Source organism: Macaca thibetana, chromosome 5 (assembly GCF_024542745.1).
Source record: "Macaca thibetana thibetana isolate TM-01 chromosome 5, ASM2454274v1, whole genome shotgun sequence".
NCBI lineage: Eukaryota > Metazoa > Chordata > Mammalia > Primates > Cercopithecidae > Macaca > Macaca thibetana.
This window is the reverse complement of record NC_065582.1, coordinates 126284541-126298940: the sequence shown is the minus strand read 5'-3', so window position 1 is coordinate 126298940 and position 14400 is coordinate 126284541. Positions and strand designations below refer to the sequence as shown.

Sequence of the window (14400 nt, the reverse complement as noted above, 5' to 3'; positions counted from 1 at the left end):
TAATAATCCAGTTTATCTCTTTTCCCCTGCAGGCCATCAAACTCTAAACGGTCATGCAACTGGAGCCTCATACAATGGCCTCTTCTGCTGGGGACCCTTAGATAAGCTTCTGAGGCAGACTGGACTGACATTTCCTCAAAACAGCACCCCCTGTCAGCAGCAAGCAGTTAAGATCAGTCTTTGCCCTTACCACTATCCTTATTCTAACGGCAGTTAGATGTACTTTAGAGGGAGAAATGAATCAGCCAAGCAAAAAGGGCTCCTTGGAGAACCTCTTACTGGGTGACGCTCTGGGGGAATGGGTTGGAGCCATGGAAGTTCATGTCGTTTGCAGATGGGAGGAGTCTGGCCTCTTCTTTTCCTGGGTGGTAACTTGGGATTCAACTGGTGAGATTTGGGCCTGTTAACAGGAATCCTTCTCACTTTGCTGAGTTTTTCCTTTTCACTCAGTAAATTCCATTTTTCTCACCCTTTTATGTGTCCACAAACCTAATTTTTCCTGGTTGTGTGACAAGAACTCGGCTTTTAGCTGAATTAAGAAAAATGTCCTACAATACTATGAAGTCATGGAGAAAGAGAGGAATTGAAAGAAAAAGATTTGGACTCCACTCTCCATTTAAAATAAGCTTTACTGTTCTTTTCAACAGTGTAATAGTCCCAGTTGTCTGATAATAATACGTAATTTCCAGGTGCAGTGCTGTGCAGATACTAAATGGCTGAATTTAGAAGACACTGAAAATGAAACAGTGCTTCTATTATTCAATTTAGAAAATGAGAATAGAACTATCATTTGGTCTTTTCTACAGTCTTCCACTACCCAAATTCAAATATGTAATGCAGTAAAGTCTAATCAACGTAGAGACATCACAGAACATAATATCCCCAACATCTTTTCCTTCTAAGCTGGGGGTAGTGGGATGAGAGTGGCAGAGACTAAATACTTGCCATCCCCTGCCCCAGTTAGACAATGGTTCCTTCCTCAGAGGCAGCAAACATCCCACTCCACTCCACTGCCAATAAGACTAAGAGTGTCAGTCTCAGTGGTGTGATCACTTTGCATGACTCCTGCATTCCTAGGCGTTCCTATTTGGCTCCTCTCTTTGAAACCTAAAAGAGCTTGGCCCAACCTGCCACCAGGCTGAGCTTAATCACACATACCACTCACATCACGTTGCACTGCCTCAAGCTTCCACTACTGTGTTATTATGTCCTGTAGGTGGGAGATAAAACTTCCAGGCTGGGGGAAAAAAAAAAAAAAACAACTTTTTCACAACTGGGGTTAATTCTCACAAAGGGAAGGCATTCAACTGGCAAAAATTATTGTCATGTTCCATTTAGATAGGGTGCCTCTTGAAGAAAAACTACCTGAGATAGAGTAAGTTGCTGTAGCAGCACAGCTCGAGTGTGAAAACTGAATGCCAATGCAGAGGCAGTGCCTTCAGAAAACACCCACTGCAAAGATGAATCCTGATGATTCAGACTGTCAACTTCTGGAGAGGCAGGACTAAGTCTTTTTCTGTGGGATGCAGCTGTATCACACAGTGTTTCCCAGAGAATAAGTACTAGATGAGTACTGGCTGGATGAAATCAAGAACACCACCAGACTCACTGGACTCTAAGCAAAACCAGGTGGTTGCTGGCCCTGTCAAAATACTCTTTAAAAATGAGCCAGCATCAATGTTACTCCAATGATGCCAGAACTTTTTAGTCAAAGGAGCAGCATACAATTCCATGTTGTGGCTAATTAAGGAAATCTCACCTAATTAGATGACATGTCCTACTTAGAAATAAAAGTATGCCGAGAGAAACTTACTCTAAGAATATGAGGCTTGGTGCGGTGGCTCACGTCTGTAATCTCAACATTTTGAGAGGTTGAGGCAGGCAGATTGCTTGAGCTCAGGAGTTCGAGACCAGCCTGGGCAACATAAGGAGACCCCATCTCTACAAAAAATACAAACAATTATCTGGGTGCGGTGGTGTGCGCCTGTGGTCCCAACAACTGTGATCCCAACAGGAGGATCACTTGTGCCCAGGAAGTTGAGGCTGCAGTGAGCCGTGATCATGCCATTAACTGCAGTCTGGGTGACAGAGTGAGGCCCTGTCTCAAAAATAAAAATTCAAAATTAAAATAAAAGTATTAGAAATAAAATCTGATTCTATATCCTCTCATGACAGTTAGTAACCATAATGCCTTGATCATTATGGCACTTTGTAATCTTGAAGGGAAAAAAAATGTTTTAGAGAAATTGGAGACTTTCTTACTTCCCCATTTTAAATCTAAAAATAAAGACACTATGCTAAAACCAATGGTATTCAGTTTTCATTCTGAAAGAAAGTGAAACTGGTAGATGACTACATACAAAGAAGTAAAAAAAAAAATGCAACTGGGCAGCTTAACTTTAAAATGTATTTTCAACTTTTTTTTCTTTCTCTTGGGTTTCAAGATACAACCTTGAGGAAAACTGCAGAAGCCTTTCCTTAGCCTTAAAAAAGACTCCACATCTCACCCTTTCTCATGGTATATCCTCCCTTCATATCTATCTAACCATATGCTAATATCTAATTATGTGCCTTCTTAGAAATTCCAGGAGCTAATCTTGAGACAGATAGACCAAGTCTGGAGACCCAGCCGCAAAATTCCAGAGGTTACTTCAAGGCCGCTAGTTAACAATCCAGTCATTGTTGAAATGACATCAGCCCATGTTCCAGCTGGACTGGGACCCAAGTTAGCCATCAGAACAAGACACATAGACATTTACTCTGCCCAATTCTTACATGCCTGCTTTATCAAGTTTTCCCTTTTTAAATCTCTGCCTTCCACCACCACCCCACCCCAAATCAGAGCAGTTACTTTGGATAGGAATCTGGCGGCTTCTCTCTCTCTTTTTTTTTTTTTTACTAGCTTTGGTTAATAAAGTTACTGTCTTTCTACAAGGTCTTGCTATTGTTAATCGGACTATACAAGCAGAGAGCATCTGGACTTGTGTTTGATTACAAATATACAATGATCTATAGGTGGTCACAATGGTACTCAAACATTCTAATAATTAGTGGAGCTCATTCTCTTTATGTTACCTTAATTAGCCATGAGTTTTGAGAAGCACATAGAATGTTTACTTGGGGATGCCAAATTTTATTTTGTGCCACTGACTATATAAAATTTAAATTACCCATACTTGTATATCATATCCCCTTGCTCCCCCATCACCACCACCAAGACTATAGCACTGGGAGGACAGGAACCATCTCTCACCTACTCTTTATAAGCTACATAGCAGCTAAAGTGCTACATCCTCTGCAAAGCCTTCTGTGACAGTCTGTTCTCACCAGAAGGTAACTCCTTCCTTGCCTCCTTGTTGTATTGAGTGTCAGCACTACCCCTTTACTTTAAGATTTTAGCACATTCTCACTCCGCTAAATATTTCAAGCCCTTGGGGAATTAAAAAAAAAATACTCAAAAAACAGCTAGGATCCATGTCCTTAATAACAAAACTAAAAGCTAGCCATAGGTAGACACATATTAATCAAGCTAAATTACAGTATGGCCATTTTTCTTCTAGTACAATTACCTTTGGCTTTAAGACAAAAATGAATCATTAGCGTTCTGCATGTCTTCTGGCAAAGAAATAAATACACAGTGTGAGCTGAATGCTCAACATTGTGTCATTAGAACAAGTTCTATAGATATGCATTTGCCGAGTTAATCCTCCTTCATTATCTTCATTAGCTAACAATGCACATGGAGTCACTGCCCATAATTATTGCCCTAACAGACATGCATGTTTGAAATATTAACTTTCCCACAGACTCCAAACCTTCAGTAAGCAGCTCTCAATGATTCATTACATTAATAATATATGTCATCATACTCCTCTTAAATATGCATGAGATTAAAAACCACCCATGTTGCAAATCTTCCAATATCATTTTTAGTATAATTTGTTACCTTTTAGATACTGTAATTCTAATGGCAACCAGGTACCACTATAATAAAGGTAAGTTTAATTATCTGGTTTCTAAGTAACCAGTATTATAACTTATTCCACTTTTATTCCATTTTAACATGCATTCAAATGAGAATATTTCATAACACAAAGTATAATACTTTTTAAAGTATATATGATTTTATCCTATAATTCTTTCCCCAGAGGTCACTGCCACCATGAATTTGTGTTTATCTTTCTAATGCTTCCTTTACTGCTTTTACTGCATATGTATTTATCTATAAATAAATCACAGATGATAAAAAATAAAGTAATATGTTTAATTCACAGGATAACCTAGTTTAAAATTGCATATAAAAGAGGTAAATTAATTTTGATAGGTATTTTATAGACAAATATATAATTCAAGATTGAAATTTATCAAGAAATTAGCATGCAATATATTGATGCCTATTAAAAATACATTGTAAAGTAATATTTGGATAGTTATGATGTCCTATTTCTAATCAAATACATTATAAACTTTTATAAATTTTGAGTTTATTCAATCTTTTACAGAAAAGATCAGATATGATCCAAAAAATGCAAATACAAAATCCACCAGAAGAGAATAAAATTCAAATAAAGGTAAAAATCACATCATTAATCTCAGATCATGTTACTTCACACACCATTGTTAGAATAGCTACAGATTATTATTGACTTAACTGTAATAATAGTAATAATGGTAATTGCCACAGTTACATGCACCAATAGCTTATTTAACTTACTATATGTTAGGCACAGTAATTAGTAATTTACATTAATATTTCATTTACTTTTCACAATAACCAAGTTGAGATATTAATATTATTGACATTTTATAGATGAGGAAAGGGGAGGCCTACAGAGATTAAATGACTTGCTCAAGGTCACAGGGTTTGATAATGGAGGGGGTTTGACTCCATGTCTATCCTCTTAACTACAAAGTCAGAACCCAGCTCCCCAGAATGCCTGTTTCCTTGCATGGCCTTAGATGAGTCCTTTAAATTCTCTAAAGCTCATTTCCTTTAGCTGTAAAATGGGAATAACATAATACATGCTAGAATTACTGAGAATTAATTAGGATGGTTTAAGAGAAAGTACTGAGCAAATCACGGAGCAATACACTGTTGCTTGTCATGTTACAGATAAAAACAACGTTGCAAATGAAAAAAAAAAAAAAAAAAAAAAAAAAACCCTGCAAATTGGCTCTTGGTCAAAATTTTCCAAGAAGAAATAGTTTACTTAGGTAAACATTAATGATTGTTTTATTTTGTGATATGACTGGAGCAGGAATCTCACCCAAATCTCACTTTCAATTGTAATCCCCAGTGTTGGAGGTGGGGCCTGGTGGGAGTTAACTGGATCATGGGAGCACTTTCTCATGATTTAACACCATCTCCCTTGGTGCTGTTGTTGCAACAGTGAGTTCTCATGATATCTGGTTGTGTAAAAGTATACAGCACCTCCCTCTTCTCTTCTTCCTGCTCCAGCCATAAGAAATACTGGCTTCCCCTTTGCCTTCTGCCACAATTATACACTTCCTGAGGCCTTCATAAAGGCCAAGGAGATGCCTCCAAGCTTCTGGTACAGCCTGCAGAGCTGTGAGCAAATTAAGCATCTTTTCTTTAGAAACTACCCAGTCTTAGGTATGTCTTTACAGTCATGTGAGAACAGACTAATGCACCTTGCTTAGGTAAGACACAGAAATTATTACATAAAGGCAAATAGGAATCAATATCTTTATTATACAGAGAGAGAGAAAGAGATAAGCAACAATAGACTAAGCTGGAAGTGAACAGTGAAACTAGGAATGCAACTTTGGAGATGTGTACCATGAAAACTGTCATACCACTGGATTTGGGCTATCTAAGAGCTCTTCAAAACTAAGGCTTTTTAAAGTTATCTGGAGTCATTATCAAGTCTTAATTTACTGTGATTCATATACATATATGTATTGATTTCTGGCAATATTTTCTGGCAATATTTAGCTCTTTAGGCATTACTAGAAAGGGGAAAATATATTCTGTAAAAAGCTGAGGCGGGCGGATCTGTCAGGAGAAAAGATCGACCACATCATTTTAGATGTTAGTCCTTACTCAGGAGGCTAGGATTATTTTTGCACTCCACTGGGGCTTTGTGTTTTAAAAATTATGTTGTAAGTATCATGTCAATCAAAATCCTAAAACAAGTATTATTGCAAGTTTGAGATCAGGAAACTCGAATTCAACAAGGTTAATAATAAATCTGTATATCTATATATGCTGTATATGTGCATGCATGTGTGCATGTGTTGTACATGATGAGCACATAGGTGTCGATCATTCTGGTTAAATATTAGAAAGCAAAAAAGTAGCCCATCCTCTTCTTTGGAATTAGAGAAACCAATGAAGTACTGTATCAAAAATTAGGGGGAGAAAGATGAGAAGTAATAAATGGTAAAGAAAGTACAAAACGTCTCTAACACATAGATAGACCAATAACTACTTCTATTAAGAACATGAACTTGGTGTTTTACCTAGATTAGAACAAGATGCAGAATTTAGCAGACAGTGATGAGGTGAATTACCCTTGTGCCCTCCTCCCACAGCACTGGCTCAGACAACCACGAACAATGCCCCATCACCTCTTTGCTGGATTTCCTTTTCATTCCATCCCCATTTCCATCTCTGTGGTGGTTCAGTCAGGCTGGTGGGAAAAATTTTACTTTTAATAGCCACAAACCCTCTTGGAAGGTCTGAGGGTTTGCATAACTTCAGTAATAAATCTGTCTGAAGGCAACCTTGTCCCCTTACCTTTAGTTAAGTAAACTAGAGTAGAAACAAAGGAATGTGGAGAGTTTACCTAACTAGCTTGTTTACTCGTGTGGTCCTAAGACTAACCTTTGATCTAACGTGGGTGCTTAATTGCCTTCTACTTGGGAAGTCCACAATGTCAATTACACTCTGGTGGTGTTGACTCAAGCCTTTGTCAATTAATCTTTACTGAATAAATGCAAGTCTTGCTGACTGATTGAGATCACAGTCAAAACTGTTTACAGCAATTTGCGTGGAGTCTGTAAGCGGCCCAGATGCTCAGCTGGACTGGCAAAGCAGAATATCTGTGTGTCAGTGTACTTTATTCATCCATCATTGGGTCAGGGTCTGTAGGACAGACCCCCACACATTTCTGGGGAGCTATTCTGTATCTAGCTATTAGGCTGCTGAAGACACCAAGGTCTTGGGATGATGTTCAGATGACCAACACCTGGAATGGCTGCATGTTCTCTAAGGCTAACACATATTCCTGGGCTTTGTCAGTGACTTGGAGTGTCACTACTACTCATAGGACAATGACTATTTGTTTAACCTATATAATCAGATAACAACTCTAAGCCTCAGCTTTCTTGTCTGTAAAATAAACTAACTAGCTAATTTCTAAAGTGTTAAGACCTTGCCACTATAGGAATTCTACATCCAAGAGATGTCTTGTTTTCTATTTCCTGAGGCACGTGAATTTTTTGTATCTAGTAGCTTTGCACCTTTCTTAATGTCTGATCATTAATTATTTAGACAAAGTACATATAGCCAAAAGAAAAGAAATAGAGAAAAAGGCCACATATTTTCAGTAATTCCTATAGTCACTTTCAAGACTCTCACATCACTAAATGAGGAATAAAGGAGACTTTGAACTGCATAAACCCACAAATATAATAAGTTGCATTATCAAAAGTGTTTTCTTGATGATGTAAGAAGAACATTGCGAGAGAGTGTAGAATCTGCAAGGTCCTACCTACCTCCTGGCCGTTCATGCTCTCCATCAGTGTGTAAAAGCATGGCAATGGGCATCCCTACATTCTTGGATCTTCCAGCCACAACCACATTTTTTCCAAACGTCTGAATTCCTTAAAATACAGAGTTAGGTTTAAATACAGAATTGATAACAAGAAGTAAATTAAACATTTGTACAGTCAACTGAAACATTTTTTTTTTTTTTTTTTTTTTTTTTTTTGAGACGGAGTCTCGCTCTGTCGCCCAGGCTGGAGTGCAGTGGCCGGATCTCAGCTCACTGCAAGCTCCGCCTCCTGGGTTCACGCCATTCTCCTGCCTCAGCCTCCCGAGTAGCTGGGACTACAGGCACCCGCCACCTCGCCCGGCTAGTTCTTTGTATTTTTTTTAGTAGAGACGGGGTTTCACCGTGTTATCCAGGATGGTCTCGATCTCCTGACCTCGTGATCCGCCCGTCTCGGCCTCCCAAAGTGCTGGGATTACAGGCTTGAGCCACCGTGGCCGGCCATATTCTTTTAAATATTTCTAATTGAATCTGAATTATTATGTGGCTTATCTATAATATGAGCACATTCATTATTTATAAATAATTCATTTTATGCTTCTTTGATTTGGCACTTCTCTGATTATGTCCTCATTAAAAAACACAGACATTCTTAAGTTGACGTTAAGTTACTATTAAACACTGAGATTCACATTAAGAGTTAGAAGAGTAGAGTCTTAACATATGTTAACCGCTAATTATAAAATAAGCAAAGTACAACAATGTCAAACATAATTGGCAATCAAATTTTGAGCAACACTGGAACAAAACAGGCATTTTTCACAAAGCTCATGCATTTTACTCCATAGGAAAGAAGCATTAAACTTACAGACTTAGAAAGATTTAAAAAATAAAGCCTGTAGAACCTTCTACTTCTTTTCCACTAAGTTTCTTCAGAAGTAAAGCAAAGAAGTTAGAACTAAGGATTTTCCAATACTAACACTGTAAGAGTATGATTCTAGGATCAGTTTTCTCTTGGAAGTTTTTCTTTCTCAGAAAACAGATTAGAAAGGAGAAAATGCTGCCAAAAATAGAAGTAACAATGATGGAGGTAGGAAAATCATTAACATATAAGGCAATTTGGGTTAATTAACATAGAGGTAAACATCTGTATACACTGTAAGAGCATTACCTGATCCAGTACAGTACAAGAGTAAATGTTTAAAATGAAAACCCAAGTCAATAGAAATGATAACTATGTGATCAGCACATATTTTTAAAGGTACAGAAAAATATATTTTAGAAAAGTTTTCATCATAATGCATGAAGTTTATATTTTAAAGGTAGATATATACCACCACTATGTGGAAAATTCACTTCCTATAAGTTGCAACTGCAGTTATATATAGCCTGGCTAATGTTCTTCATTTTATTTTATTTTGGATTTTTTTTCTGTTTGTTTGTTTTGTTTTTGAGACAGAGTCTTGCTCTGTCACCCAGGCTGGAGTGCAGTGGTGTGATCTTGGCTCACTGCAAGCTCCACCTCCCAGGTTCATGCCATTCTCCTTCCTCAGCCTCCTGAGTAGCTGGGACTACAGGTGCCCACCACCATGCCCAGCTAATTTTTTGTATTTTCAGTAGAGATGGGGTTTCACCCTGTTAGCCAGGATTGGATTATGTTTTGACTTCAATAATTTTATATCTCTCTATAGACTGATGTTTTACGGCTTATGATTTTCTGCCACTCTACAGGACTGAGGTGGTCCCATCAAGTCTCAGTGCACAAATGCTCAGCTCAGCACCTAGCATCCATGTCCTGCAGACCACAAGTTACCAACCTGTTCTTTTTATTATTTCCCAAACAGCACTGGCAGTGGCAGGTATAAGAGAATGCTGATCAAGGCACAATCTTCCAATATTGATAATATGAAATCCATCTACATCTTTTTCTGGGGCAATTCCATTGCATATCGTTCGCTCATCAACGTGGTCTGAAAAATAAATAAAATTTGTCTAATTTTAAAATCGTTATTTATTTGGTAGTCTGAAAAATGAAATCTGAGAATCTAAAGCCACATCACTTATAATTTAGTTCCAAGAAAGGTGTAAAGTCACTATTATTATTACTATTTGCCACTAAAATAGTAAGCCAAAGTGCTCTTGACTGATACCTGTAATGAACTGCAGCTGGAGTATATGCTATTCCAGAGTCAAAGTGGCTGGACCAGTGAAAGAAAAAAAATTGTGAATTAAAAAATACCAATAAGATCTGGTAATAGCCAGGTGTCATGTCTTTGTTTCAGTAAGTTTGTATATTTACAGGGTTTGAATCCACATTTCTCTGACACAAGACAGTTATACTAATAACCTTCTATTAAATACTTTGACCTCTGGAGATTAAAAGGGGTTTGTTAGTGTTAAGAATAGTCATAATATCACGAGTTCATAGCTTCCTCTTAAATGACATAACAAAAAAGTTAATATAAAACATGTGCATACACACACATCTTTTCTCTAAAGCATTGTCACAGTAAAACAAAAAATATTACTACGATTTGCTATATGGAAGAAAAATAACACAACCTGAGTAATAAACTCATCAAATGAAATATGGGATGCCAGTCATCTCATTTTTTAAAAGCAAGTATAGAAATATAAAACAGCCTCCTATTACTCTATGCAGAGTAGTTTAACTTACCACTAACCTAACAATTAAGCCATGTGCCTAATATATTAAAAGTATATTTTCTATGTAAAAGTTTCTTTGGCCATTATATAATGCGATTTAGACATAATTCCTTAAAACATTATAAAAGTCCAAGTTCAAACTTTTCAGAGAGCTATGCCTTGGGCTTTATATATTTTGTATTCTAAAAGTGTGCTACTGCTACTTTACTATAAGTCAAGTCAATTAACCATAATTAATTAATTAATTAATTTTAAAGGACAAAAGTCCTTTAAATATATAAAAGTATTCATTTGAATCTTATTCAAATAGAAACTGAGTCTTTGGAAAGTCTCTTCATTCAATAGTTTTTCACTTGTAATAACTGCATTCAGTCTATAATGTTTTAGCAGGGCCTCCATCTATTTTCTCTATAGCTACAAGATCATCATATAGATTCTAGTCAAACTTTTAAAAGAATACATATTTAATTTATTACATAAGGGCAAAAATAGTGGTTCTTTTATAAAAAAATCTAGGTGATGATGATGATAAGTCATTTTTAAATCACCTATCATTCATGCAGAATCTTCATGACATGGATATTTTTTACAATGAAATGAAAAGTTGTATATATGAAAAGAAAAACAACCATATTTGAAGTATCTATTTTCAGCTAGGACTCAAATTAGTTTATTTCTAAGTTCAAAACTGGCAAATATATGCATGGGCTGTGCTACTGATTGAAAAGAACTCAACAAGGACTCTTTGTAGATTTTAAGAACCATTCTCCAAACAATAAGCCTGAATTACACTGAATTTTGCCATCTACCATTGTTTGCGCTCCCATTCAGGGAAATAACATTAAAGCTATAACAAATATTTCATTTCACACACCAGCTGAAATACTTGAGAAGAAGTGTAAGCATCTGAAAATCCAGAAGCCAGAATTAGAGACTAGTGGTACAGATCTGTCCTCCTGTATATGCCAACTTCAACCCAGATCATAATTCAGATCACCATTTTGGTTTGTCTTAAGTATTTAAGTATTAGTAGTTTAAAAGACAGATGAGTGGACATACAAAAGGTACAGTGGATTCATAAAACCTGAATCTAAAAGGAAAAGAGCTTCATATGAGTAGATGAAAAAAGTGAAGATCATAAAAGTCAAGAAAACCAATTCATTTATCATTTTTATGTAACTCTGTTATCTCAGCAGTATATTAAATCTAACATATATCTTTTTCCAGGAGAGATCTACCTATTATTATATAGTATACAGTATATAGCAATAATCTGAACTACTCTAACATTTAAAAAGTGCTTTACAATGATTATATTAGTTTTATATCAATTTCCTTTTAATCTTCATAGTTACTGGGGATGAAAGTAAAAAAGATATGATCATGCCCATTTTAAAAACAAGCTCAAGCAGTTACAGTCAATCTCACATTACTACTAAGAATCCAGAATTTAAATCCATATCCTTTTAAGATCAGTTTTTCCTTTTGTATTATAGAGAAGTCATAATAAATATTAATCATTTTAAATACCATTCAAAAATTAAAATCACAGAGGCATCCCTCCCAACTCCTAATAAGACATTTGATAGCTCTAAAATATCCCAAGAAATGTATTGTTTCTCCTAGGGCTCCAAATATAACACTGTTCCTAGATGAATACTTGTCTAAACACATACAAAAAAGCATCAAACATTTTACATTTAGGATTACAGGTAATCCTACTTCCTTTTGTTATATGAGTAAGAGAAATAAATACATTTCCTGTTTGTGACTGACTGTTACTAAAAGTCTCCCAAAATCTCACCCTTGGGGCACATGACTTGAACAGAAAAAACAATCGCGAGACTCAATAGCATAATTTTCTCACAACAGTTATACAACATGTTTGATTCACTGTTGGGGTCCGTGCCGGGGGTGGTGGAGAATGAAAGAACACACAAAAGACAAAGACACACAGAGAACATGGCGGCCGCACTCAGAGCCTCCGCCTCACTTTATTTATACCCCATAAACCCCACGTCAGCAGAAAGAATGCAATGCAAAACAAACTTTCTTTTCCCACATGTAACCTTCTACTCAGTTCCTTGTTTCTATGCTCTTCCTTATCTGCCCGCCTTCTTGGCGCCTACGGGAGTTCATTAAAAGTTCAATTGGAGATACTGTCCTTGAGCCCTATCTATTCTCAGCATACTGTTTTCAAAGGCCCCTGCAATTCACAGGATACATTGGTAAACGACACACCACTTAACATCTTACCCAAATGAATGATAAAACTGGTTTTATTCACTTTGTGTTTTTCCCCCTTCTATTTAAAGTTATGAAAAGTCATTAAATCATGATAGGAAAAACAGAACTCATCAAATCAAAATATGAACCACTGCAATAAAACAGCTTAGATATAATACCTTCAGGGACTTCACTGTAGATTTACTATGCTGAATGAATATACATTTTGTATGGGTATTTATTTATTTATTTATTTATTTATTTTATTTATTTTTTTTGAGACAGAGTCTCACTCTGTCGTCCAGACTGGAGTATAGTGGTGTGATCTCAGGTCACTGCAACCTCTGCCTCCTGGGTTCAGTAGATTCTTCTGCCTCAGCCTCCCGAGTAGCTGGGACTATAGGCACGTGCCACCATGCCTGGCTAATTTTTGTATTTTTAGTAGAGACGGGGTTTCACCATATTGGCCAGGCTGGTCTCAAACTCCTGACCTTGTGATCCACCCACCTCGGCCTCCCAAAGTGCTGGGATTACAGGCATGAGCCACTGCACCTGGCCACTGAATACATATTTTCGTGATTTATTTATAATATGCTTAATTGCCTTTGGACAATGAACAGAAAAAAAAGGAACAAACAAATTACTGGCTTATTTTCCACCTATAGATTTTTACATTACTGTTTAAAAATACCACCTTCCACTTTCCCCACATCTGTTGGATAAGTGCAAGCTCATCAGTATAGTAAATATTGTGTCCTTTAGCTTATTCTTCCTATAGTCTCTTCTCTGTGTTCCATACCTTTACCAACCATCATCATCACATGCCCTGCACTCTAGTCACACCAAACCATGTCCTTTTCCCAAGCCCTTACCATTAACTTCTGCATTGTTATTGCTCATGATGATTTTTTTCACTAGTAATTCTCTCCTCTCAGTTTTTTTCATATCCTATTCATTCTTCAATGCATTGATCAATTGCTCCCTTTTGAAATGATCACAAATAGAAATAATATTTTTTTCCTCTGTTTTCCCATGGAATGGCTATAAAAAATACTTAGCACACTAGTTCAGTTAATGATATTAGTTGTTTAATTATCTCTATCATTTATGAATGTGAGCCTTTTAGGACACAGTCTGTCTTAAACTGATTCACTTATAACTACTCCATCTCAGTAGACGGTGTGAAAAAAAAATACCTTGGGCCCCCAAAATCACTAAGCTAAAGGGAAAATTCCAGCTGGGAACTGCTCAGGGCAAATCTGCCTCCCATTCTATTCAAAGTCATCCCTCTGCTCACTGACATAGATGCATGTTCTGATTGCTTCTTTTGGAAAGGCTTATCAGAAACTCAAAAGAATACAACCATTTGTCTCTCACCTACCTGTGACCTGGAAGACTCCTCCCCCACTTCAAGTTGTCCCCGCCTTTCTGGATGGAGCCAATGTACTTCTTACATATGTTGATTGATGTCTCATGTCTCCCTAAAATGTATAAACCCAAGGTGTGGCCCAACTACCTTGGGCACATGTTGTCAGGACTCTGAGTCTGTGTTATGGATGCCTGTCTTCAACCTTGGCAAAATAAACTGAGACTTGTCTCAAATTTTCAGGGTTCACAATGGGAAACCCATCCTTCTATGCTACTTGCCAAGAAAACCTGGAGTCATCTTAAATATCCCTCTTTCTCTTACACCTAACAACCAAACCATTGGAAAATCTGTTGGCTTTCTTCATAATAATATATCTAGCACTTTATCAGTCTCACCATGTTC

At 36.8% G+C, this 14400-nt stretch overlaps 1 protein-coding gene across 5 annotated transcripts in view; it reads right to left on the bottom strand.

The window, feature by feature from the left end:
* The window catches only part of MTHFD2L (methylenetetrahydrofolate dehydrogenase (NADP+ dependent) 2 like), a 147430-nt gene that overhangs the window by 91742 nt on the left and 41288 nt on the right, over positions 1-14400 (bottom strand). For all 5 annotated transcript variants that reach the window (XR_007725753.1, XM_050790953.1, XM_050790948.1 and 2 more), the window contains 2 exons: positions 9554-9706; positions 7741-7848 (listed from right to left, as the gene is read on the bottom strand). Coding sequence is in view for 4 of the 5 variants with exons in the window: in XM_050790953.1 (XP_050646910.1) it covers positions 7741-7848; positions 9554-9706 (261 nt within the window). In the remaining variant the exon portion in view is untranslated. The remainder of the gene's footprint in view (positions 1-7740; positions 7849-9553; positions 9707-14400) is intronic.